Raw genomic sequence first — 27,651 nt, 5'->3', positions numbered from 1 at the left:
GAATCCCATATAGATAGACTGACCAAATAAAGGTGGCTACGGGGCTAAAACTTGACGAGTCAGTTCGTCGGGCTGAGGACAGACTGGAGTGGAACAGTGTAGTGGTCAAGACGCTTGACTCACGCACGGAAGGTTCCGGGTTCGATTCCCGGTGAGAACACAAAAATTAAAATGTGATTTTTCTCAAGAGTGGGTGCTCTGTGATGTAATTCACCACTGTAATTAGGCCTCCTGGCCTGTTGTGGTGCAAAAAAAATGTAAAAAAAAAAAAAACAGACTGATCAGAAGTGTTCATGGTGATCGCGATCCTCAGCATTGAGGGACCGACTTGGAAGAAGAAAATGCCGTGCTAAAAAAATCCTTAGCGCGCGGTGTCGCAAGGTCGCGTTACATTGAGCAAAAGTGGGATATGGAGAGAGGAGAGGAGAGAGAGGGAGAAAGAGAGGAAAGAACGTAGACATAAAAAAAAAGACAACTGTTTAATAATTCCGTTTCCATAATCATTCCTTGATTGCGAAATTTCGCTTAGAGCGGTCATGACCGGAATGCGTCCCCCCTCCCGATCAACGCGGGTTACGTGTAGCGGACATGTATCAACAGCGGGTGAAAAGAATCATCGCTCTAGTGACGCAAATATATTTGAGTAGTGTAGTGTCAAAGACGGACACCGTCATTCTGGTGGAAATTTAGTTAACACCCGATTCTGATGGACTTTGACTCCTATTTTTGAATGGTACTAACTATGCGTTACAAAAACGGGTAGGAAGTATAGAAAAGTATAGAAAGACTCCTACATACTAAAACATTTAAGTTTGTAAGTGAAAATTCTTGATGGAAGTTCACTGTAATTTATTATATAAATAAAACACGAGTGATACGCAAATTTGGAATATCCAGTGACCGGTTTCATCGCTTTCGCGACATCTTCGAGATAGAATAAACCCGACGTAGAATTACTTAATGAACAGATAACACATGCGCGTTCTCCATTACTTTACCCATTGTAATATAATTTTACTAATGACTTTTTTCCCTTTGTTTTTCAGAAATCATTATTTACAAAACCACACTCACGAAGGATGAGACACCATAAATAAAATAAAATACTTAAACTCATTAAAATAGCATTATATCAATTCATTAGTTAACCCATAGAAAATTTGTCGATAATGATCCTTAAGATAAAAATAACTTTATTTAATTTACTTACATATAACTTTGAATTATGTATCCTTACCTCTGTTCTGTATAAATACATTTAACTTTTTAATAAAGATACCAGTCTCGAAGATGTCGCGAAAGCGATGAAACCGGTCCCTGGATATTCCAAATTTGTGGATTAAAGTATCACTCGTGTTTTATTTATATAATATCCTACGTACTAGTTTAGTTCCGAAATCGGACACCGGTACAACCAACCAATCAGAAGCCGGTATTTGGGTAACGCGATTAGTCATGGCGGATAGTGTGTTGCCGTCAGCTGATCGCTGTGATACGCTTCGCTCAAAATTTTGTTATTTTTTTGTAAAAAACAGCTTTTCTCAGACTATTAGACTCAGAACACAAGCATAACATTAGGAAAACAAAAATAATCTATCAGGGTTGAAAAGGGAGTGTGGCTAAAAACCATCCAGACGACAGATGTCCGTCTTTGATACTACGCTATTCATTTGTGTGAGGAAAAGTCAGATCGCAGATCATCTCGACTAAATGTCACCGCAGATGATTTGGCCACGCAGAACGACCGAATAATACAACGCCGAATGAACGGTGACGATAAGGGCACGCACGACGAGATGTACGAATGCGGAGGAGGCTGGGAATGTATGTCGGGTTGGACGTGAGTGGCGCTCCGTCCTCTCTGCCTTCCCCGAGGGGACACGGCGTGATGATGGGAGCAGTGATTCTTCGAAAGCATTGTCTGTCATAGTCAATTTCTTAGTACAGGTATTAAATTAACGCTAGATACACGGGCACATAATTTGACCTACATTTTGTGATTTAAGACCTAAGATTCAATTAAAAATCTTAATATTAATAGAATTTGGAAGCAAAACTCATATAAAATGATAACATAAAACAATGGAAAATATTGTCCCCGGAATTGCGGGATCGTCACTATGAGTCCATTTCGAAATCGTCGTCGGAGACCGCGTCTAAATCCTCGGACTTCCGCTGGAGAGATTCCGCACTCACGGTGTAGTCCTGCACGCACTTTATAACACTCTCCAACTGCGTCGACTCGTCCATCTTTTCGTCCGCCGCGGAACTTTCCTCCTTCGGGTCGTCCCGCAGCAGCCGGTCCTCTTCGAGAGCCTCGAACTCGAGCTTCCTCTTGCGCTCCTCGTCCTCCTCGCCGACGCGCGACTTCTCCGGGGAGTCGACGATGTTGCAGTCGTCGCCGCTGTCCGAGATCAGGTCCATGACGTCGTTTTCGCAGTCGGCTTTCGCCGGATCTTCGTCAGGTTTCGCTGGCAACTCTTCGACAGTTTTATGCTGAAGAGAATTGATAGGTTCCGCGATGGAATTGACGTCATTCGCGACGGCTTTTCCAACGTCAGTTTCCTTGTCCGCGCTGATTTTCACCTCGATCTTCTTCATAACGTACGGAGACAGATCTCCTTGGAGAACGCTATCGATTTCCAAGTCTAGATCTTCGTCGATGGCCGTCGTCGGCTTCAGGGCGTCTCTCGAAGAGCTGTCGTCTTCTAGAAGCAGGGCTGCGACTTCCGGATCAATTTCACATTTTCCAACGTCCATATTTTCAGGATCGCCTTCTCGTCGGCTTTTGGTAACTTCCGCGATTTCGAGATCATGTTTACCTTCTAAAGTCTTTGTTTCTGCGGATGGCTCTTCGTTCCTTGGTTTATCAGGTTTGTCTACCTCTAAGCATTTTTCCGCCTCGTTTACAGCCATTTGTATAACGGATCCGAAATTGTTAATTTCTTCATCCAATTTGTCAGTCTCGAAGAATCCATTGTCAGATTCTGTCGACATAGTCTCCTGGTCTGGTAAGCTATTGACCTTGTCTGGTTCCTCGGCGTGTTCGCTAATTACTTGGTTTGTCGTAACATTTTGGTTCGCGTCACTGGCACTTATACTTTCAGCCGTAGCTGCAGAGTCTGGGCTTTCGTTAATTTTAACATCTGAATCTATATCTTCATTAATTTTATCGCTAATTGGTAAATCTTCACTTATTTCACACTTATCACCCGACCCCAGATCCTCTTTTGTTTTAGCAATATTCTCTAAATCTCCGCTAACTTTATCAACTACCATTAAATCTTTATTAATTCTATCTGCGGCCGCCGGGTCTTCAGTTATTCCACCGACCATTGCTAAACCTTCGCTAACTTTATCAACTACCATTAAATCCTTATTAATTCTATCTTCGGCCGCTGGGTCTTCATTTATTCCACCGACCGTTGCTAAATCTTCGTTAATTTTATCACCCACTTCTATATTTTTACCTCTATCCTCTGTCTCTAAATCTTCATTAATTTTGTCACTTGAAAGTGCGCCGCCCTCATTTGCTGCATCAGCCGTCACCGAGTCTTCGTTCGTTCCATCTCTAGTCTCCACACCTTCATTATTTATCTCACCCGTTTTCAAAACTTCACTTGTTTCATCACCCTTGTCTGGATTTTCATTTGTTTTATCACCCACATCTAAATCTTCATTTGTTGCCTCGCCCGTGCCGGAATCTTCATTCGTTGATTTATCGCCCGTGCCAACATCTTCGTTTGTTCCATCGCCTATTCCTAAATCTTCATTCGTCTTGTCACCCGCCCCCAGATCTTCATTTGTCGTGTCTCCGGCACCCAGATCTTCGTTTGTACGATCTCCCGCATCCAGATCTTCGTTTGTACGATCTCCCGCATCCAGATCTTCGTTTGTACGATCTCCCGCAGCCAGATCCTCATTTGTTTCGTCGCCCGCAGCCAGATCTTCATTTGTTCTGTCCCCCATGCTAGGATCGTAGCTTGTTTCATCGCCCGGGCCCAGATCCTCGACCGTTCTGTCATAATCCCGCGCCGTGTCGTCGCCCATCGTAGCGTCGCTCTCGAGGTTGTCGAAATCGTCGTTTGTTCCATCGCCCATGCCCATGGCTTCGGCTGTTCTGTCATCATCGCGCGCTGTGTCGTCGCCCATCGCGACGTCGCTCTCGAGGTTGTCGAAGTCGTTCTCGAGGGCGTCCATCGGCTCGGTCTTGCTGACGAGCGCTTCGAACAGCTCGACCTTGGGCCGCCGGCGCTTGTGCGACTTGGATTTCTTGAAGAGCCGCGTGGAGAATATGGAGCGGAGCGATATGACGGAGAGGGAGTCGACGGCCGTTCGCTGCTTCCTGGCAAACGGGTTGATGACGAGGTTCGGGCGCGGGAACGTCGTCGCTTCCGCCTCCGACTCCCCGCTGTCGTTGTGGTCGCCGAAACCGTTGTCGTCGTAGTCTTGATTGTAGTCATCGTACTCCTGCTTGATTTCCTGCTTCACGACGATGTCGCCGGTCGAATCTTCGTACCTGTAAACACATCAAATTTTAAATCTTCCTTTTTACTATGAGGATCAAAAACATCCAGATTTAAATGTAAATATCCATAGCTCATTGGTGTAACTATGGTGAAGCTATGTCATTTTGGTGCGTAGATATGTGTACCGTGTAGAGATGTGTAGTTCGCGAACGACCCTGTCATACTCAGACATAGACGAGGTCAGAAACTTTGAACTAGAGACATGTTTCTTTCATCTCGGTCAGTTAGTTCGCCAACTAAATGGCTCTTTGTGTCATTTGGATCTTTCATATCTTCGTAGTGGTAGATTACACGCGTTATAAATATAAAAACCTACTTTGAATTTATTTCAACAGAGAGGGAAAACATTTTTGAGAAGGGAATATGGAAGTCTAGGCATTTACAGGGCTCGTGACTTGTCATTGGCTGGTTTAAGTGGCCATTTTACACTGTGTAACATTCACCATTCTGCCCATGTTTGAACATCCACATTTCCTCAACTCTTCCATCTGTTGACTTTTGTGAAGTAAAGGAGCTGAAACCTTCATCATGTGGGTGAGATTCACCCGGCTGAACCAAATCACCTTCTAGGCAATGCCTGGAAACAATTTTCCAATTTTGTATACTTCTTTTTTTACCAGGTAGTTAATTCAACAATGTTTTGAGTATGTCCAAATGCTTGCAGACTGGCTGGATTTTCTCCCTAGGGAGTTGTTCTTTTTAAATTTGTTGCAACAGAGAGGAAAAACATTTTTGAGAAGGAATTATGGGAGTCTAGGCATTTACAAGCCTTGTAACCTGTCATTGGCTGGTTTAAGTGGCCATTTTACACTGTGTAACATTCACCATTCTGCCCATGTTTGAACATCCACATTTCATCCTCAACTCTTCCATCTGTTGACTTTTGTGAAGTAAAAGAGCTGAAACCTTTATCACCTTCTCTAAAATGTTCTTCATCTCTGTTGTAATATGTTAATGTTAACAGCTCCCCGGGGAGTTGAATCCAGTCCTTGTCTACAAAAATATGGACAAACTGAAAATATTGTCAATTGAACTACTTAAAAGATACGGTCACTTTGGTGACGCAGATCAAGCGACACGTACCCTCTCGGTGACAGAGTCTTACCCACGTCTCCCCTCGTTTCATATCGATGTACCTACCCAAAACTTGAAGGCGGAGGGTCGGCAGTGTATCTTCGTAATCGCTCAAAATTTATCTTCAACTATACCGCCATGGTCGTCCTTATCTTCCCATCATAATCGCGGCCCCCGTGATCCCGCTCGAGGCACACAAACTCCCCAGCGTTGCTCCCGACGCCACATTTATTCGCTGCCCATTGCGGGCGGCCAGAAGAGCAGAAATGAACAAATCACGTTTCAACTCACGAGTGGTCGATGGGCTCCGACTTGATGGTGACGAGTCCCGGCTCCTGCTTGATGTTCCTGATGAGGTTGTCGCAGCGGTCCACGCTGATGCTCAGGTCTCGAAGGTCGCCCAGGTGAGGATTGTTGGGGTTCAGCTCCACAGCAACTCCTGGACGGGAAAAGGCAGATAGTTTGATCTTTCGGGACAGACGTTTGGGTATTTACAGAGCTTAAGATTCAATTTTTCAATTTAAATTTTATTTATTCATATATATGTACATTACAAAATGGAATATCTTAATTCATACATATAGAAATAATTAGGTACATATAAAAAAAACACATTAGTTTACATAATATCCAAAGAATAATATGTTAAAAAAGTAAGAGAATCTTGTAACGAAAAACTCCCTCAGAGACGTGAAAAATGTCAATGTCCAAAGTGATATTGTTCAACATAGAGATAGCCCTTCCAACAGGCATGACCATTGGCAGGTTGGTCCTGTATATTGGAATGTGAAACAGTCTATGTTGACGCTGTCTAAGGTAATTATCCGGAACGTAAAAGCTAATGCTCCGCATAATTTCAGGGTTGTCAATAATACCACGCAACAGTCGAAAGAAGTGCGTAGTTAAATACGCATTCCTTCCGGTCTTCAAACCAAGATCTGCCGGTGCAAGTGGTCACACACCGTGGATTTGGCCTCGGAGGGGGAGATTTAGCAAAATAAGTACTCTTTCTTTTTTTTTTTTACATTTTTTTGCACCACAACAGGCCAGGAGGCCTAATTACAATGGTGAATTACATCGCAGAGCACCCAGGCTTGAGAAATGTCACATTTTAATTTTTGTGTTCTCACCGGGAATCGAACCCGGAACCTTCCGTGCGTGAGTCAAGCGTCTTGACCACTACACCACGGAGGCCGCTCTTACCTCCATACGGTAGCCAGACTCTCTAAAGACCCGTAGCTCAATCACAAATGTTTATCGTGTCGATCAAAAATTTAGATCCAAATTAAATTGAGTAAAGAAAAATACATACCTTTGCAAATTTTTTCATGGCGTTTGAGTGAAACTCTACTCGTGTACGTATTAGGACACTTGCTGCATTTATCTGGAAACATAATTATTTTCATTTTATTTAATTATAAAGAACACAAATCATTTGACAGTCCCAGCCATATGAACGTACGTGATACGTCTGCGATATTATCGCCCGGACGCAACAAGTCGTATCCCGTGCGTCCAGGTACAAAAAAGTATACTCGCAACAACAGAAACGTTTGTGAATACGTCATACGGCGAGTTAAGTTTAGTATTTCGACGTCAGTCGAAGTTGACGGATGTTTTCGTGTTTTGTTTGTATGAGGAAGGAATCGGTAAAAAGTCATAATGAGGAATTCCAGCCCAACCCGGAATGAAAATTTTTAAAATGTTTTCGTGTACACGTGAATATTTAAAAATTTTGGGGTAGGATGAAATATCTCAAAAACGCACGCAAAATAAATAAAAAATGTTAAAAATAGTATTCATTTTAAAATCGTAAATAATGACGTCACTCCTTATATCTACGTGTAGTATTTCCGGTTTTCGCTCTAAATCCCCCGCACCTTGTAAGGAACGTTTTGACCATAGAAAAAAAACGTGTATAATTTGTATAATTTGACATTTCAACCAGATTTCAACCAGAATGGAAGAATTTAAGAAATATGGATGTTCAAACATGGGCAAAATGGTGAATGTTGCAGTGTGTAAAGTGGCCACTTAAACCAGAATGACAGGTCATAAGCCCTGTAAATGCCTAGACTTACATATTTCCTAAGTTAAGGTATTCTCCATCCCTGTTGTAATTTGTTAATCTTAACGACTCCCGAGGGGGTGAAATCCAGTTTTTTGTCTACGAACATTTGGACAAACTCAAATATTGTAAGATTACATAATATTCTTTGAAAAAATACAATATGAATTTTATTTTTTAGTGAAATCTTGAAAACAGTCAAAAAAATATTGACAATCCTCAATTATCACAGATTTTACAACTTTTTCTGGAAGTATAATATTTACACTATAGTGTAGCAAATTACGGCATATCATAGCCACTAGGCTACGACACCAGCTCGAGGTCGAAGACGAGGAATTAAAAGTCACAGTGGTGGCCGGTACGAGGCACCGGACCGGACCGAACTTACTTCCTTTGGAAGGCGGGCCGGCACACTTGTGCTGGTCCATCCAGGGTTTGGTGGCGAACAGCTTCTCGCAGTCGGGACACTTCACATCGGGAACGACGTCTTCCGGAATACACTGCTTAAGTTGGAAGTGCCTGGGGGAAAAAAAACAACATATTTACCTATCTATATATATACAGGGTGTTAAAAATAAAACATTTAAAAAAACAAATGGTTGCTTACTTCTGCAGGGGAGAAGCGAGGGGGCGTGGCTATGTGGTTGACGGTGTATCCACATGGCTACGCCCCCCAAAAATTTATTGGTTCTAAAATTTATTAGTCCTAAATTTTATTAGTTCTAAAAAATTATTTTAATGTGCCAATATGTCTTCTTGGTCATACTGATCATCGAGGTTTCGGATGTGACAGGGTTTAAAGAACACCCTGTATAAGGCAAAGTTTGTACGTGTGGTTTTCAGCGAAATGTAGATATTTGCCGTGAGCAAATTTATAGCCCTTAAAATCTTTAATTTATTAAGTAGAAAAAAAGTTCACTAGGGCTCTCGGCATTCGCCGAGAATGCATGTACAAAAAAATTGGAAGGATATTTTTTTTTTTGTGTGTAAAAAGGTTGTTTTTTAATGTTTACAAACAACATTAGTTTCTTATGGATTCCAATCAAATTATTTCTTTTTACTGGATTTTTGGTAATACTAAAACAATATTAACTGGCATTCGATACATTTTTGAAAATCACATTCCTGAATAGAGTGCACCACTGTTGATGAGAAGGGCAGAGTTTGACATTTGTAGAAAGAGTTCTATATTTGAAAATTAATTATTTTATGTTTTGGAATTCTACCTGTTTAATTTAATTCTACCTTTGGTACCTACTCAAATTCAATATTTGAATATTATTTTTTTTTAGATTTGGAATTCAATCATGAACAAGTACCAAGGTTAAAAGTTGCACCAGCTTTTTTCATGACAACAAAACGTCCATCTTGTCTATTTCTCATATATGATGGGATCAGATTTCATGTGTAATTAGTTAATGAATGCGTAAGTAGCAAATGCATTACTTAAAAATTGAATTATTTTTCCATCTGTCAGATTGTCGAAGAAATCAAAATGGACATTTCGTAAGTGTTGTCAGGGTAGTAAATGGTGAATGTTACACAGTGTGTAAAGTGGCCACTTAAACCAGCCAATGACAGGTCATAAGCCCTGTAGATGCCTAGGCTTCCATATTCCCTTCTCGAAAACTTTTTCCCTCTTTGTTGAAATAAATTTAAATACTTAACAAATTTACTATTATGCTCAATGTTTGTTTTTGTAAATTTATTGATAATTTTAAGTTGTCAGAATTTCACTCGTCCATGCACTTTGTAGCTGCAAGACGATTAGTAATCTAGCTTCAATAGGTAAATGTTATCAAATATCCAAATTTAGTAAATGAGGTCTAGAATTCCAACCGTCCATGCGCTCAGTAGCTGCGAGACGTGTTGTAATCTAACTTCTATTTTTATAAATTTGTTTTTAATTTTATTTTTCAAAATATCACTAAAACTCTACACTCCATTGTCAAATAAAAATGTAAATAGGGGCTAGATTTCTTATTGTCCATGCGCTCTGTAGCTGCAAGACGTGTAATCTAGCTCCTATATATCATAACTGGAGACGAGAAACAAGAATCCTAGCCGTCCATGCGCTCTGTGGCTGCAAGACGTGCTGGGATATTTATTTATTGTACAGCGCCCTTGAGGTGATTTTCACAAAAACGGCGCTATATAAATGATCCAAATATAAAAATAAATAAAAATTTTTGAGACGGGAATATGGAAGTCCAGGCAAATTGGCTGGTTCAAGTGGCCAATATTTCCACCGTGTAACTTTCGCCATTCTGCCCTTCTGTGTTTAAGTATCGACGGACGGACGAGTGGGGGAGACGCGGCGCTCACTTGCTGAAGCCGAGCAGGACTTTGAAGTCGGTGCTGCAGCGGTGGCACTGGTAGTAGGTGGCCGAGGTGCGGTGCCAGCGGTGGTGGACGTCGGCCTCCTTGGTGCTGGCGAACCACTGGCGGCAGGGGGCGCAGCCCATCTTCTCGGGAGTCACGGTCGCCGTGTGAAGCGTCAGCTGGTGCTGTCTGGAAGCCGATCCGAAGAAAACAACATTAGGCCCATTTCACTTAATATTTATAGCGAAACCGCTCAACTAAATTCGGTAAATATTTTTTTTATAAAAAAAATATGGAGTGACATTCGAACCATATTTTTATTGCAACTCTTTGTGATATCATTTTCATAATTAACATATTACAACAAAAACGGAGAACATTTTAGCTTCAAATATAAATATATCTATAGTAAAATGTTCGATTTTACAGAATTATTTCGTTCAAAAAGTACCCAGTAATGAACAAATTAAATTCCTAACTAACTAACTAACTAACCATCACGCCATTTCCCCGGAGGGGTAGGCAGAGAGGATAGAACGCCACACCACTCTGTCCTGGCACACTTCCTTTGCTTCCTTCACATTCATACATCTTCTCATGCACGCACGTCGATTATTCCGACTTTTCACATGACCACTTTCAAGAATTTGTTGTACTTGATCATGCCATGTCTTTCTCGGCCTTCCTCGACTTCTACAACCAGACACATTTGCATCATAAATCTTTTTAGCCGTTCTTTCATCATTCATTCGCTCCACATGACTGAACCATCGCAAAAGACCTTTCTTAATTTTGTCGATAATGCGCTTAACTCAGCCTTGCATTCTGCTCTAATTTCGACATTAGGGCACCTATCATACATTGTTTTTCCGCACATTCGCCTGAGGGATCGCATTTCAACAGCATTCAGTCTACTTTCGTCCCTTTTCTTCCAACTCCATGCTTCGCTTCCACACATTAGGGTTGGTACCAGAACTCCATTATGAACTGCTAATTTAGCCTCTTGCGACAGACACTTATTTGCTACGACAGACTTTAAGGCACCATTAACTCTGTTACCGGCACTAACCCTCCTTTCAATATCCTTGTCCATATTTCCATCTCTAGTAAACATACTACCCAGATATACAAATTCTTCGACCTGTTTCAAACTATCTCCATTTACTACAATCTTACATTCAGTCATAGTTACATTTCTTTCAAAGACCATGACGTTCGACTTTTGCACATTCATTAGCAAATCGCTCTCCTTGCACACTTCGTAAACCTTTGTAACCGAGGATTGCAGTTCCTCTTCGCTGTCAGCTAGGAGGACTGCGTCATCGGCGTACAGAAGGCAACTGACAGTTAGATTACTCATTTTCGCTCCGTTTCCTAAACAACAGATTACTGACACCGAGATGTTTCTCATTAATTACAAAACGGTCTTAGACGTTCGAACCCAGCCTTTCCGCAAATATACGACAAATAATATAACCCAAATAATGTACATTTTGGGTAAATCATATGAAAACACATCTTTAATAAGAGAAATAGGTTTTCAATGGTAAATTTACATAATAACAAAGTTTCTGAAAATTATCACGCCCATTACGTATAACAGCGTTTTGTAGCCGCTAGACTTTTTGTGATGTTAGCTATCATATTATGTAAATGTTATCAACTATCAAATATCTAAATTTAGTAAGCGGGGTCTAGAATTTCAACCGTCCATGCGCTCAATAGCTGCGAGACTTGTTGTTATCTAAATTCTATTTTTATAAATTTGCTTTTTGTTTCGTTTTTGAAAATATCACTTACACTCTAAACTTCATTGTCAAATATTATTTTTAAAAATAAAAATGTAAATAGGGGCTAGATTTCTTATTGTCCATGCGCTCTGTAGCTGCAAGACGTGCTGTTATCTGGCTCTTATATATCGTAATTGTTTTATATCATAATTGGAGACGAGGAACTAGAATCCCAACCGTCCATGCGCTCTGTAGCTGCAAGACGTGCTGGGATATTTATTTATTGTACAGCGTGTATTAAGTACGAAAATATGCATTCAAAATGCGTTTTCTTCGTGCGCTTTTGCGTTCAGAATACCACCCCTGATCCAAGAAGAAGCAAAAAAACATTCAAAGTTGCCTTTCTCAGTTTGACACATTTAAACTCAAGGCACGGAGTTTGATTTGGTCCCACCATATCGCAATAATAGCTAAGAAAAACATTATATTATCCAATATGTAATTAATGTGTCGGCCTCGTGGTGCAGTGGTCAGCGTGCTTGCCTACCTATGATACATGAATAAATATGTAGCGAAGCGTGACCCTGTTTACTTCTGTCATCTACGATTGGGATAGGCGCTCCCCGCTTCCACAACTGTAAACACAACATTGCTAAAAAACAAAGTATACTGACCTGAGCGCGACCTGTTTCATGAACCCGCCGCCGCAGACCTCGCACTTGAAGGGGTGCACGACCTCCTTCTTCTTGGGCGGGGTCTCCTTGACCTTGGCGGGCGCGTCCTTGACCTTGGACGGCGCGTCCTTGACCTTGGACGGGGCGTCCTTGAGCCTGGACGACGGTTCCTTGACCCTGGACGGCATCTCCTTGAGCTTGATGGGCACTTCCTTGAGCCGGAGGGGAACCTCCTTGGACCGGGGAGGAAGCTCCTTGAATTTGACGGTCAACTCTTTGCCTGCAATTGTCAAGACACGATCTATAATATGAATACTCTAGAAATGATTGATTGCGTCTGTCCCTTATACTCACTTGATTTGGGCCTTGTTATTGTGGTATCAACGCTAAGTCAGGGTCATTGTTGTCTGTTAAAATGTAATATTCTAACATAATAATAATTGAACAATGTTTCGAGTATGTCCAAATGCTTGCAGAGTGGCTGGGTTTTCTCCCAAGGGATTTGTTCATATTTAAATTTGTTGCAACAGAGCGGAAAAACATTTTCGAGAAGGGGAATATGGGAGTCTAGGCATTTACAGGGCTTATGACCTGTCATTGCCTGGTTTAAGTGGCCACTTTACACACTATGTAACATTCACCATTCTGCCTATGTTTGAACAAAAATGTTTTCCCTCTCTGTTGCAACAAATTTCAAAGTAATAATAATTATCTATCTTCATTTGTACGAATATTTACCTTAAATTATTTTATTTAAATAAACCACGAGAATACATTTTTTAAAGTATTGTTATCATTTAAACTTATAATTAGAAATCAAACACTGATTTGAGTCTACTGAACACTTTATTTTATTTTTACAAATATAAACATATAAAAATAAAAACTGTGTGACAATTGTTTCGCCTTATTAGGGCATTTTCAAACGAATATGAAGAGTCCATGCGCTCTGTAGCTGCAAGACGTACTGGGATATTTATTAATTGTACAGCGCCCTTGAGGTGATTTTCACAAAAATGGCGTTATATAAATTTTCCAACTATATATCACATATCAATAAATCCTTAAAACTCTTTGGATTTATTAACAAAAGCACAACAGACTTCAAAAATATCAATACCCTTAAAACTCTCTTCTGTTTCCTAGTTCGCCCGCACCTCGAGTATTCCTCTCTGTTATCTGGTCTCCGTATTATGATGTTCACATCGAGAATATTGAATCAGTTCAACATCGATTTTGAGAAAGATAGGCTGGAGGTTGGGCTTATCCGGAGATCATAATATAATGAGTTAGAAACTATCTTAAATATATCTTCTCTTTGAGACCGTCAAGATAAATCTCACCTTCTAGTCCTATTTAAAATTTTCAACTCACTCTTTGATGCGCCTGAACTACTGCGCTCAATAAAATGAAATATCCCAACTAGAAACCTCAGACAAAACTGACTCTTTCATACCGATAACCATAGAACTAACTATGGTTTCCATTCCCCTATGCCCAGAATTCTCAGGCCTGCCAACAAACATACCAGTCTTGATTTCTTCGATAACAAGTTGTCTTCTTTCAAACGATCACTGAATTAAATTAAATTATAAACACCTCTCTCCCGCTTCCACTCCCATTGAGTCTACTATATACCATTGTGTCTTTCTACTTTCCTTTATAATAATTTTCTATGCATAAATATGTCCTTAAAATGCCCATTGGGCGAATATATAAATAAATAAATACCTCTTCTGGTTTCCACGACAGAGTCCTTGCTTCCTCTCCTCGTGTCCTTTTCCTTCCTGACTTCCAATATGACCTCGGAGGATTTCCTCTTGTCTCTTTTCTTTTCCAATATGAGGGGGGGGACTTGCTTCGGCAGAATTGGCGAGGAAAATCTACACCAAAAAAAAATACAATCACAGTAAAACCTTGTTTTTAACATTCTTCGATTTTACATTTTCCCACTTTTTACACCGAAATGTTCAGGAACCACTTTTTTTCAAACATTCTCATACAAATATTCCCCCCAATTAACGTTTTTTACATTTTTAATCACCCCGGTTTTACGCTTAAAAAATTTCAGAATTCATTTGATGCGTCAAAAAAGCCAAAATTATGTCGTATTAATGATGCCGCGGCCCGCGCGTCACCGAGTGTGCCACGCGAATGAAGAATAAAAACAAGTAAACAACTAGTAAAGGATAAATTATTGTCTTAACCTAAATTCAAAGCAGGCGCAGTGTAATAGACCTTTTTGTTTAAGTGTCTTCCTTTGAGTCATAGTTTTCATTTGAACAAAAACGTCAAATTGACTTGTACAGATCATGATACGCAGTTGACAAGCGTTTAGATACAATAGTTTTAATTTCATTAAATTGCGATGTTTAAAACATAACAATATAAATATTTAAAGTTGGAAAAAAATATGGTTCAAAAAGCCGCAATCTATATGATAGTTGTTTCAAGTGATGCCATAGAAAAAAAAGTGATACCGTATTAATCAAATTTCCCAACATTTAGGTGCAAAAAATATTTTATGCAAATTCAAAATTCTATTTTAGTTTTTTTATTTATTTACACATAAAATAATTTTAACGTGCTGTTTTTAAATCAAATAAAAAAACAGATTACAATTAACATTGTTTGAAAAAATAATGTCAATTTCCACTTATCACCGTTTTTATAATTTTTCTGGAAGTATACGTACACTATAGTGTAGCAAATCAATTTTATTTTGATGCAATTCCTATTTTTTCCATACATTTTTCATTTCCTCACTTTAATGTTTTCCTCAGTTTTTTTTTTGCTCCGTTGAAAAACGAAAAAAGGGGGTTTTACTGTAGTTGATTATTCCGACTCTTGACATGGCCATCTTCAAGTATTCGATGGACCCAATAGTGCCATGTCTTTCTTGGTCTTCCAATTTTCGGAAACAGAGTTTCATGATTGCATTAAATAACTGATAAAATCGATTTGATCAGTGATCAGTAATTTCCCATCACTAATGCAATTAGTTTGACAGCAGTCATTCTAATCAAGCCGTCGTCGACAAGACGTCCGCCTACGCGCTAACCACGCATCCTCGCCGCAGCTGGACGCTGCCGCCGCAAACAACTCCGCCTGCAACACGCAGCCTCACGCGTCGTCGACAAGACGTCCGCCTACGCGCTAACCGTGCGCCCTCGCCGCAGCTGGACGCTGCCGCCGCAAACAACTCCGCCTGCAACACGCAGCTCCACGCGTCGTCCACAGACACGACGCCGCCTACGCGCTAACCGCGCGCCCTCGCCGCAGCGAGTTGCTGCTGCCTCCAGATCGTTTTTTTGGGTAGTATTAAGTTTAGTTATAAGTCCGTAATATTAAGAATTAATTTAAGACATAGGTTTAATATTTGTTAAAAAACTATAAAACCTATATGGGAATTTGATCAAGCACTCTTTCATTATTATATACCCTTCCTCTCAACATAATATTACAAGGCAATCTAATTATTTTCTACTAAATTCTGTTAATAATTAAGATAAACTTTAGACTTAAATTAAACAACTGGAAATCCTTTATTTCAAGTGTGTTAAGTGGCTCTATTTTAAGCACTATAATTCAGAATATTTCCGTTCACACAGAACTCATAATTAATATTTTCATCCCTTTCAAAACCCATCACTTTGGATTTATCAACATTCATTAGCAAATCGCTCTTCGTGCGTACATCGTAGACTTTTGTTACCAAGTTAAATGCCTCATAAATATTGAACGTCGGTATACTTGAACAATACCTGAGTTTCTTTGTGCTCGGCACGGGCAGAGGGGACTCGGCCTGCCTCCTGCGGGACGGTCTCTCGGCCAGCAGCGTGGGGGGCGGCGAGGCGGGCGCCTGTCGGGTGCTCCGTCTGTCGGACATCTTCTTGGCAATATTGAGAACCGGCTACAAAACACAATGCGTACATGGTAATTGCCCGATGACGACTGATTTCAAATCTAAAGAAGGTAATATGGAAGTCTAGGCTTTAACAGGGCTTATGACCTGTAATTGTCTGGTTTTTTATTTTTAAATATTAAATTAAAAATAAATACAGTTATGGAATTTTTTTTTCTTGTAATTACAGTGAAACCCCGTGTTTTACGTTTTTCAAGACGGCAACAATGTGTAAAACTGAGGAGATGAAAAATGTATGGAAAAAATAAAATTTCATTAAAATATAATTATTGTACAAGACTTTATTAAATATACTGCAGAAAAATTTTAAGAACTGTCATGATTGGGGATTATTCATATTTACCAATGATTTAAAAAAAAAAAAAAAAGTATTTTTTTAAGCAATACTGCAATGTGTTATTTTTTATTGAATTAAAAAAAATACATGCAAAAATAATTTTATCTGGGTACTTAACCTTAAAAACACGAAAATAAAATTTTGCATAAAATGCATACAACGATTTTTTCCCTAAATATTGGGAAATTTTATTTATATGGCATCACTTTTTTTTAGTATGGCACCACAAAATTTCAACTTTCATTTACATTGCGGACTGTTTCACATTTTTATGATAACTATTTGACCTATCTCCTTTTCACATCATTGTAAATTAAATATGGGATTGCCCTGAACTGTTATCTCTCATCAACTTCAGGGTGCCTGGAAGAATGACCATGACTGATTTAAGCTGTGAGCAACTCGATAAACTTGAACGCCTTCAGAATACATGCGTAAGGTACATTTTTGGTCTTGGGAAATATGACCACATTTCTGATTATCGTAGGCAACTGAAATGGCTCAAAATTAGACACTCCCTCTCACTTCTGTTCAATGTACTTCATAGTCCTAACGCTCCTATATATCTGCGTGAAAAATTTCAACGCTTATCAGTTCACGGTTTACCTCTCCGTTCTAATTCTCGAGGCACTCTCTTAATACCCATCCACAATTCCACTTTCTTATCTAACTCGTATAGTGTTCATGCGGCTCCACTGTGGAATCATCTCCCATCCACCATCAAAGATGTTACTACATTATCTCTGTTTAAATCACGACTGAAGAAACATCTCCTTTCTCTTCCTTAATCTCTCCTCCTTTCTTTTTTCCTTTTTCCCATTGAGTAATAGTCTTGATTTAAGGTAATTTATAAACAAATACGTTTATTTCTATTTTTATAAATTTTTAACTTTTTAATATTTTTTTTCTCAATTATAAAAATACAACTTTTATTTTATCGGTTGGTTGGAAGAAATTGCCACTTGGCAATAAGCCTGCCAATGTACAAAAAGTTAAATAAATAAATAAAAATTGAATTTTATTTTTATTTATTTATTTATTTAAACGCCTTGTAGGCTTTTACATGTTTTACATACATTCATATATAAAGAACAGACATATTTTACACAAAAGTAGCAAAAAATTTAAAATTAAGTAATAAGAAAAAGAAAATAAAAATATATAACACTAATCTTACATATAGTAAGCGCACTAAATTTAGTGAACGCGCATTTGCGGTCGCTGGCCCTACGGCATGGAATGCTCTCCCAGCAGAGGCGCGAGGCTGTGAAAGTGAAGTGACGTTTTGGAAAAAACTTAAAACCCACTTGTTCTCTAAATCATTTGAATAAATCCGTAGCACGTGACAACAAAATAAATTATTTTAAATAAATTACAAATTTAAAAGCTTCAATTCAATTAACTTAACAATAGAATCACCATGTAAAGCGCCCTTGAGGTATTTTATTACGAAAATGGCGCTATATAAGCTATCCATAATAAATACTACTACTACTACTACTACTACCATCACGCTATTTCCCCGTAGGGGTAGGCAGAGAGAATGGACCGCCACACACGTCTATCCTGGCATACACTCCTAGCCTCTTCCACATTCATACATCTTGTCATACATGCCCTTCGGTTCTGTCTGCTTTTGACATGACCAGACTTAAGATTTTGGTTTATCTGATCATGCCACGTCTTCCTTGGTCGTCCTCGTCTAACGTTGCCGTTCATTTTTGCCATATATACTTGTTTTACCATTCTCTCGTCGTCCATTCGTTCTACGTGACCAAACCATCTCAGAGACCCTTTCTTAATCTTATCAATTAAACTTGACTCAGATTTACACTCTCGCCTGATTTCATCGTTCGTAACCCTGTCATACATTGATTTCCCACACATTCGTCTCAGATATCGCATTTCAACCGCGTTCACTCGGCTTTCATCCTTCCTCTGCCAGTTCCATGTTTCACTTCCATACATAAGTGTTGGGACTAAAACTCCGTTGTGCACTGCCAGTTTAGCTTCGATTGACATATTTTTATTAGAAATTACTGTGCTTAGTGCTGCGTTCATTTTGTTGCCCGCATTCACTCTTCTTTCAACATCTTTTTCTACTCTTCCATCTCTTGAAAACATGCTTCCCAGGTACAAATAGGTTTCAAATAGGCTTCCCAGGTATAAATAAATAAAATACATATATTCCAGTAGAGAGAACAGAAGTTCATTTTTTTCCCATCAGTTATATTAAAAGAATCTTAAAGTTAGAAGAATGTAGAAAAATAATAATAAAGAATACAGATATAAGTTGACAAAAGGTATACATAAAACAACATGGTATTTTTAAGAATTTAAATTGGGAGATAGTAAATTGATACACTGCCTTTTAAAATTCAAAAGTGTTGTATCAAATATATCTATATCATTTGCGTATTCGTTTGCAAACACACGAATTCTCCCCATAGGCGAGTGTGCACTGTAGTTAGTTGTAGATACATTTATATAGAAGAGTTTATTAAATCGAGTAATCCGGCCGGGCACTCGCAAGTTAATTAGTGTTAACAGTTCGGAACAGTCAAATATTGAATTTAACATTTCAAACAAAAATAAATGCATGCAAATGTATGGAAAAAAATGAGACATACATATTTCGGTGCAAAACGGAGGAACGTAAAAACGAGGTTGTACTGTGTATTGTAAAGGTGGAAGACGATACCTTGGGTTTGGCGGAGACCTTGGTATCCTTGCGCAGGGTGATCTTCTGCACCGGGGGCTGCTGCGGCTCCTGGGAACTGTGGAACACGGGACCCGACACTCCCAGGATGCAGTCGTCGTTCTGCACAAAAGGCGTCATTTTAGACAACAGAGATAATACATGATGGTTCTGCGTCATTCTAAAGAATAATAGTTTGGCAACAAATGCGTAACAAACGGTTTCAGTTTGCGCTTGCGATTCCCGACTCCAGCCCGTCGTATTGCTGTGAAGTGTGGTTAACTTCATAATTGATAATCATAGAATGATTTATGTCTGTATGGGCGATTCTATTAGCCGGTGACTATTTTTACTCTATGGTTGGTCCCCAGCATTATATCTAATATGGTTCCATTTCCTTTCCCCAATTCAATATTTACAAACATACCACCACGCTGTTTCCCCGTAAGGGCATGCAGAGATGATAGAATGCCACATCACTCTATCTTCGCATACAGATCTCGCTGCCTGCACATTCATATATCTTCTCACTTTTTACACGTCCATCTTCCAGTATTTGTTGGATTCGGTCATGCCATGTCTTTCTCGGTCTTCCTCTCTATTTCTGCATCCATCAACATTCACACTGCAAATATTTTTAGCCGTTCTTTCGCTGTCCATTCGCTCTGCATCTGCAAACCAACGCAGAGCTCCTTTCTTGATTTTGTCAATAGTGCTGATCTCAGCCTTGCATAATGTACGGATCTCAACATTTGTGCATCTATCGTACATAGTTTTACCACACATTCGCCCGAGAGATCGCATTTCAACAGCATTCAACCTAATTTCATCCCTGTTTTTCCGAGTTGGTACTTCGCTCCCATACATCAGGGTCGGGACCGGGACTCCATAGTGAACTGCTAATTTTGCCTCTTGCGACAAATATTTATTTGCAATGGTTGATTGAAGTTTTTTTTAATTTCAATATATTTCTCAGTCATTCCATCCCCAGTGAACATACTTCCCAGATACACAAATTCCTCTACTTGTTTTAGTATAACTCCATGCACAGTGATTTCACATTTAGTCATACTTTCATTTCTTTCAAAAACCATCACATTGGATTTATCAACATTCATCAGCTAATGGCTTCCCTCGCATACAGCGTAGACCTTTTTTACCAAGAATTGCAATTCCTCGTTGTTAGCAAGAAAATTCAAATTTTTGTAGACAAGGACTGGATTCAATTCCCCGGGAAGCTGTTAATATTAACATATTACAACAGAGATTAAGAACATTTTAGAGAAGGTAATTTGGAAGTCTAGGCATCTACAGGGCTTATGACCTGTCAAGTGGCCAGTTTACACCTTGTAACATTCACCATTCTGCCCTTCAATTCTTTCATCTGTTGATGTTTCGGATAAACTCAAAATATTGTTGATAAATCCCCCTGGTCCGTGAAGAAGTACAGAAATTGAAAAAATAAAATTTTCAGCCATTGCCTAGTATGTAGGTGAAATAATTCAATGACACGAATCTCTCCCCAATGAATAAAGGTTTCAGCTCTTTAACTTCACAAACATCAACAAACAAAAGAATTGAAGGGATACAGGATGTTCAAATATGGGCAGAATCGTGAATGTTACACAGTGTGTAAAGTGGCCACTTAAACCAGCCAATGACAGGTCATAAACCCTGCTGCGGCCTCCGTAGAGTAGTGGTCAAGACGCTTGACTCACACACGGATGGTTCCGGGTTCGATTCCCGGTGAGAACACAACAACAACAACAACAAACCATCACGCCGTTTCCCCGTAGGGGTAGGCAGAGAGGATAGAACGCCATAACACTCTATCTTGGCATACAGACCTCGCTTCCTCTACATTCATACATCTTCTTATGCATGCACGCCGATTATTCCTACTTTTGACATGTCCATCTTCAAGTATTTGATGGACTCGATCGTGCCATGTCTTTCTCGTTTTCTGCATCCATCAACATTTGCATCATAGATCCTTTTAGTCGTTCTTTCGCTGTCCATTCGCTCTACATGTCCAAACCAACGCAGCACCCCTTTCTTAATTCTGTCAATAATGCATGTCTCAGCCTTACACACTTAACGGATCTCGACATTTGTGCACCTATCGTACATCGTTTTACCACACATTCGCCTGAGGGATCGCATTTCGACAGCATTCAACCTACTTTCATCATTATTTTTCCAATTCCATACTTCGCTCCCATACATGAGAACACAAAAATTAAATGTGATTTTTCTCAAGCCTGGGTGTTCTGTGATGTAATTCACCACTGTAATGAGGCCTCCTGGCCTGTTGTGGTGTAAACAAAAAAAAGTAGTAGCCTAGACTTCTATATTACCTTTTCTAAGATGTTCTTCATCTCTGTTGTAATATGTTAATATGTAACTTGTTAATTTAAGCAAAAATATTTGAAATTGTACGGCGTTGAAATAAGCTTTGTGGATTTGAACACCCCGAGTGAAATAAGCCATTTTAGTTACCAATTCCTGGGACAGAGTCTGAGGGGGCAGTCCCAGGGAGGCTCGCACCCGGCTGTTGGTGGCTCTGCACATTTCGCGGAACTCGTAGAAGTCGTTCACCTTGTCCACGCACAGCTCGCATATCAGGGGCGGCATCCTGTCGTCGGGGTGGACCTGGGGCAAACAAATATTTCCAGTTGGCTTCAGCGAGGATCGTGACAGGCGTAACTCTAAGCAGTGGCGTGCGTTCCATAAAGGCACATAAGCAATGCCTACCCTACTAGAATTTCATTGAAATAATAGCAAAAAATAATATCAAAAATATTAGTAACAATTTTTCAAATTTGAAAAACGAGCCAGAGATAATTCGGTTAAGTAATATATTGTACCGATATCGGCCTGGGTCGGGAGAAGCACAAACTACAAATGCCTGTTTCTTCCATATTTATTTATTTATTAACGGACATTGTCCATGTATACAATTTATAAGGTTTAAATATTACAATAAAAGAATAGTTTAAAACATTTAAAGAAAAAAGAAAGAAGCATTGACAAACATAAGGGACATCGAGACAAGATCTGGACTATTTATGTAGTGCTCGTTTAAATCGTTGTAAACTTAAACCAAAAAAGTCCAGATCCTGTCTTGAGTTAACAATACGACAAAGGCGGGTCATTTGAGAATTTAGGCCATAGTTTGTTCTATGCTGATCGATGAACAGTACTTCATTGTTTCTCAATCTACGAGTCGGGATATTGAATTTTACTTGTCCCAGTAATGATGGAACATCGATTATACCATTTAGTATGCCGAACATATATATGGAGTCAATATTAGTTCTACGTTTTTGTAGACTAGAAATATTTAACATTGACTCTATTTCAGCATAAGAATAATTATCTCTCTCTAGTCCAAGCATCCACGCTATTTTTCGAAGCAAGCGATGTTGGACTGATTCAATGTGATTTATGCGATTGACATAGAATGGAGACCAGACCACTGAGGCATATTCAAGAATAGGGCGAACAGTTAAGCAATAAAGAGTTTTGATTGTACGGACATTAGTAAAATCAGAGGATATTCTGTTAATGAAGCCAAGTAATTTCAGTGATTTATTTACTGTATTATCTATATGCTCGTTGTATGTCAGTTTATAGTCCAAAACAACTCCTAAATCTCTGATGGACTTGACTATGAACATAACGCGATGCGGGAACGAAATGTGTATGTGTGGGTTTTATTTCAGTTGTAATTAAATAAAATTAAAACAAGGGGAAGTACTGAGCACTGACCGTGTACCGATCAAATCCATTTTATCAATTTTTTCATGCAAACATGAAACTCTGTTTCCGAAAATTGATATAAAAACGCAAAAACAAGCCTACTATTTATATATTTTATTTAATTTTTTGTACATAATGTTATTTGTACATTGGCGGGCTTATTGCCAAATGGAAATTTCTTCCAGCTAACCAATAAAATGAAAGTTTTATTTTTATAATTCAAGTTACAAAACATATTCATTAGAAAATGAAGATTAAAAAGCTAAAGATACATAAAAATAGATATAAACGTATTTCAACAATGTTTGATTATGTCCAAATGCTTGCAGACTGGCTGGATTTCCTCCCTAGGGAGTTGTTCATATTTAAATTTATTTCAACAGAGAGGGAAAGAGTTTTCGTGAAGAAATTTGGAAGTCTAGGCATTTACAGGGCTTATGATCTGTCATTGGCTGGTTTAAGTGGCCACTTTACACACTGTGTAACATTCACCATTCTGCCCATGTTTGAACATCCACATTTCCTCAACTCTTCCATCTGTTGACTTTTGTGAAGTGAAAGAGCTGAAACCTTTATCACGTGGGTGAGATTCATCCGGCTGAACCAAATCACCTACTAGGCAACGCCTGGAAACAATTTTCCAAATTTCTTCACGAAAACTCTTTCCCTCTCTGTTGAAATAAATTTAAATATGAACAACTCCCTAGGGAGGAAATCCAGCCAGTCTGCAAGCATTTGGACATACTCAAACATTGTTGAAGATATAAACAATTTGAAAAATCGCGTGTCTCAATGCATCCAAACCGTAAATAACTGGATGTCATCGAACAGACTCAAACTCAATCCATCTAAAACTGAGCTTCTATTGACAGCGACAAAAAAGCGACACGTTTAGACCGATCTCCGAATTGAATCACAGAATGTGATCTTACCCCTAGTACAAATGTTAAACTATTTTATTTTATTTTATAAACATAAACGGCAAATCTGCCTTTTACAAACATTTATAATATTAACATATTTGACGTAATATATTTATATTTTTTTTAAAACATAAATTTCCTTATACCCAAGATTTATTAAAAAAAAAAATTACCTAAAAATTAGACAAGATTTATATTTAAAAAATTAACCTAAAAATTATACAGCATATTCAGTAGAAAGTTTAAATAATAAAAAATTCTACAGTAAAACAACAAGAAAATCATAAGTACTGTTTCACACAGCTAGGCAAAGTGAACAAAAAACTGTGTAAATGCATAAATAAATAAATATAATTACCATTCACCATCTTTGAAAAAGTTCTATGGGAACAATACCCTACACTAAATATATCAGATACGTGGGAATAACTATTGCCGAGTTCATGAAGTCTGTTTAATACGGCATTACAAGTATACACTGTCCGTGAATTGTTGCTACAAGACGGTGGCACCTGTCTAGTCATTCTTATAGGCACCCTGAAGTTGGTGAGAGATAATATTTCAGGGCAATCCCATATTGAATTTACAATTTTGAATAAAATTTAAAGGTCTGTAATTTTAAAAAATTTAATGTTTTTAGTAAAAAATCATAATTTAAAAATTCATGACTGATTCATGGGTGTTCATTTAGATTCAGATCTTTCTCTTCATTCTCAGGTCAATAAAACGCTACATGCTGGTTTCTTCCATCTCCGACAGATCAAATCCGTGCGGAGAAATATTCCTTTAGACGCAACTAAAGCTCTTGTAAATGCTTATGTCATTTCGCGTCTAGATTACCTAATGGAATATACGCAAATCTCCCGAAATGCCCTTGGATAAACTTCAATATGTTTTCAATGCAGCGGCGAGGCTTATTAGGAGTAAAAAATGCTCTCACATCTCACAACATCTTCGAGATTTGCACTGGTTAAAAAGCCCAGAGAGAATAAAATACAAGCTTTGCTGGACAGTATTTAAATGCCTTCATGAAATGGCTACAAGATACCTATTGTATTAGGGAAAATACATGTCAAAGAAAATCTACTCTTAGGTCAGCATTTGATTCGTGCAGAGGAAAACTTGTCGAAATACGGCACTCCCCAAACACTACATTTGGAGATCGCGCTTTTGCCGTTGCCGGCCCCTCTGCCTGGAACCGATTGCCTTCAAACTTACGAATCATCGACAGTCCCAGTCAGTTCAGATCCCAACTAAAATCTCACTTCTTTAGCTCATCGTACCCTCAATTTTAAATGAGAAAATATAATACGTAACTTTAGCTTAGTTACAATGTATGTTTAAGTATACAATTGTAAAGCGCCCTTGAGGTGATACTTCACAAAAATGGCGCAATATAAATCAGCCAAATATTATTATTATTTACTGCCAGTATAAACATTTCGTTTTTATCACAACAATGCCAATAGAACAACAGATTTACTAAAGACATTTTTGGAGTCGTTAAACCTGCGGAAGTGCGAGAAATACATTGGTAAAATTGTATTATGCACTAATCACATTCATATCATTCGATTGTCAGTGTAAACACACACATTTTTTGTCACAATGTGTTTTTTTTGTACGCAAAGTTTACAATGACAAGATAGATTCTGCGGTGTTTTTTTGTGCGCGCGAGTTGGAAATGTGTCTGAATTACCTCGATAGAGACGCACTCTCTGATCTTCTGCTTCAGCTCGGCTTCTACGTCTATAATATCCTCGTTATTGAGTTTCTGGATGATGGGCATCTTATACCCGCCGCCAGAGCCGCACAGCCGGCAAGCTTTGAATATGTCGAGGTAGCTCGTCACACTCTGACGTTTCGAGTTGAAAAACCTGTCCATCTTGGATGCCGGCGACCGAATATTAACAAATAAACAACTGTGTGCCTTCTACAACATGTCAAATCGAGGGACGCCAGCCCGAATCGTACGCGAGATTCCGATACAAAATTGTTTAACGTGAAGTTCGGCACGGTCGAGAGTGAAGTTAGCAAGTTGGCCATGTTCGGAAGCAGGCAAGCGAACTTAAGAAGTAAACATTATAATTTACGTACTTATATAACATTTTTTACGGGTCATGTTGTTAATATTTTTTTACTCAACAGCGCCACGCTTTGCTTCCCTAGGAGTAGGCAGAAATGACAAAAAATGATACATTTAGGAAGAACCATGGGGGTATTTTAAGAGAACTTAAATTTCCTTATGAAAGTTGACGTTTGCTTATGATTGTCATTTGGATTTAGAAGTTAGTATTTTATCATTGATTTATTTACGGATTGTTTCGGTCCATTTAGTTACATTTACTTTTAAAAATATATTAAGTAGGTAAGTACGATATATATTAAATATTCGAAATGCAGAAAGTTATGAAAATTAGTGATGGAAAGATTTTAACATTTGTCATATCCATTGTAAAGCAAACGTTTAAAAAATCCTAACAAAACCTTTATATATTACAGGTATTGTTCAAATCCACTTATTTTATTTTTTTGTTTGTGATATTTATATATAATTTTCTTTTTTCATTGTATTAACTCATAGATTTTCGGAAGTTCGGAATGCACAACATTATTTTTTATTTACTTGGCGTATAACATATTTATGACAATTATAGTAATAATCTTTGTTACGATTTTTAAAGGTATTTTAATGTCATGCTATATTTTTTCACCAGAGCAATGATTTATTTTATTTTATAAACATAAACGGCAAATCTGCCTTTTCCAAACATTTATGATATTGGCATATTTGAGTAAATTTTTTTTTCCTTTTTTTTCAAGAAATATGGATGTTTAATCATAAGCAAAATGGTGAATGTTACACAGTGTGTAAAGTGGCCACTTAAACCGGGCATAATGACAGGTCATAAGCATAATGACAGGTCATAAGCATAATGACAGGTCATAAGCCCTGTAAATGCCTAGACTTCCATATTACCTTATTTAAGGTATTCTCCATCCCTGTTGTAATTTGTCAATCCTAATGACTCCGGAGGGGGTGAAATCCAGTCTTTTGTCTACAAACATTTGGACAAACTCAAATATTGTAACTAACATATTGGGCTTAATATATATATTTTTTTTTAAAACATAAATTTCATTATAACCACGATTTATAAAAAAAAATTAACCCAAAAATTTTACAGCATATTCAGTAGAAAGTTTAAATAATAAAACATTCTTCAGTAAAACAACAAGAAAATCATAAGTACTGTTTCATTTTACTGGGCAAAAAGAACAAAAAACTGGATATGAAATGCATGAATAAATAAATATAATTACCATTCACCATCTTTGAAAAAGTTCAAAAGGTTTGTTCTATAGGAACAATACCCTACACTAAATATATCCGATACGTGGGAATAACTATTGCCGACTTCATGAAGTCTGTTTAATACGGCATTACAAGTATACACTGTCCGTGAATTGTTGCTACAAAACGGTGGCACCTGTCTAGTCATTCTTCCAGGCACCCTGAAGTTGATGAGAGATAATAGTTCAGGGCAATCCCATATTGAATTTACAATTTTGAATAAATTTAAAAGGTCTATAATTGTTCTTCTA

General features: G+C 38.4%; 1 protein-coding gene across 2 annotated transcripts; it reads right to left on the bottom strand.

Annotated features, from left to right (window-relative positions):
* Positions 1–1,025: 1,025 nt before the first annotated feature.
* Positions 1,026–26,071, bottom strand: LOC148280793 (uncharacterized). Of its 2 annotated transcripts, XM_088227783.1 has the most exons (12): positions 25,745–26,071; positions 21,860–22,012; positions 19,364–19,483; positions 16,165–16,313; positions 14,132–14,283; positions 12,401–12,680; positions 10,000–10,185; positions 8,063–8,193; positions 6,916–6,987; positions 5,895–6,042; positions 2,120–4,519; positions 1,026–1,317 (listed from the first exon to the last, which is right to left on the bottom strand). In XM_088227783.1, coding segments are annotated over exons 1-12 (3,978 nt in total). In that variant the 5' UTR covers positions 25,931–26,071; the 3' UTR covers positions 1,026–1,316. The 2 variants fall into 2 exon arrangements, with proteins under 2 accessions (XP_088083909.1, XP_088083908.1); XM_088227782.1 differs by lacking the exon at positions 1,026–1,317 and having other exon boundaries at positions 1,510–4,519.
* Positions 26,072–27,651: the final 1,580 nt, after the last annotated feature.

The sequence above is a fragment of the Micrasema longulum genome, unplaced genomic scaffold, assembly GCF_059751315.1.
Source record: "Micrasema longulum isolate JH-2025_06_02 unplaced genomic scaffold, ASM5975131v1 h1tg000539l, whole genome shotgun sequence".
Classification (NCBI taxonomy): domain Eukaryota; kingdom Metazoa; phylum Arthropoda; class Insecta; order Trichoptera; family Brachycentridae; genus Micrasema; species Micrasema longulum.
This window is presented reverse-complemented; position numbering and strand designations above follow the sequence as displayed.

Bases quoted from the DNA above. Each gene is read 5' to 3' on its own strand.
- LOC148280793 (XM_088227783.1), bottom strand. From the start codon at position 25,930: ATGGACAGGTTTTTCAACTCGAAACGTCAGAGTGTGACGAGCTACCTC. The intron at 6,043-6,915 runs GTATGTATTTTT...TTTCCCGTCCAG, and splicing joins CCATGAAAAAATTTGCAAAG to GAGTTGCTGTGGAGCTGAAC. The intron at 4,520-5,894 runs GTGAGTTGAAAC...ATGTGTTTACAG, and splicing joins TCGGAGCCCATCGACCACTC to GTACGAAGATTCGACCGGCG.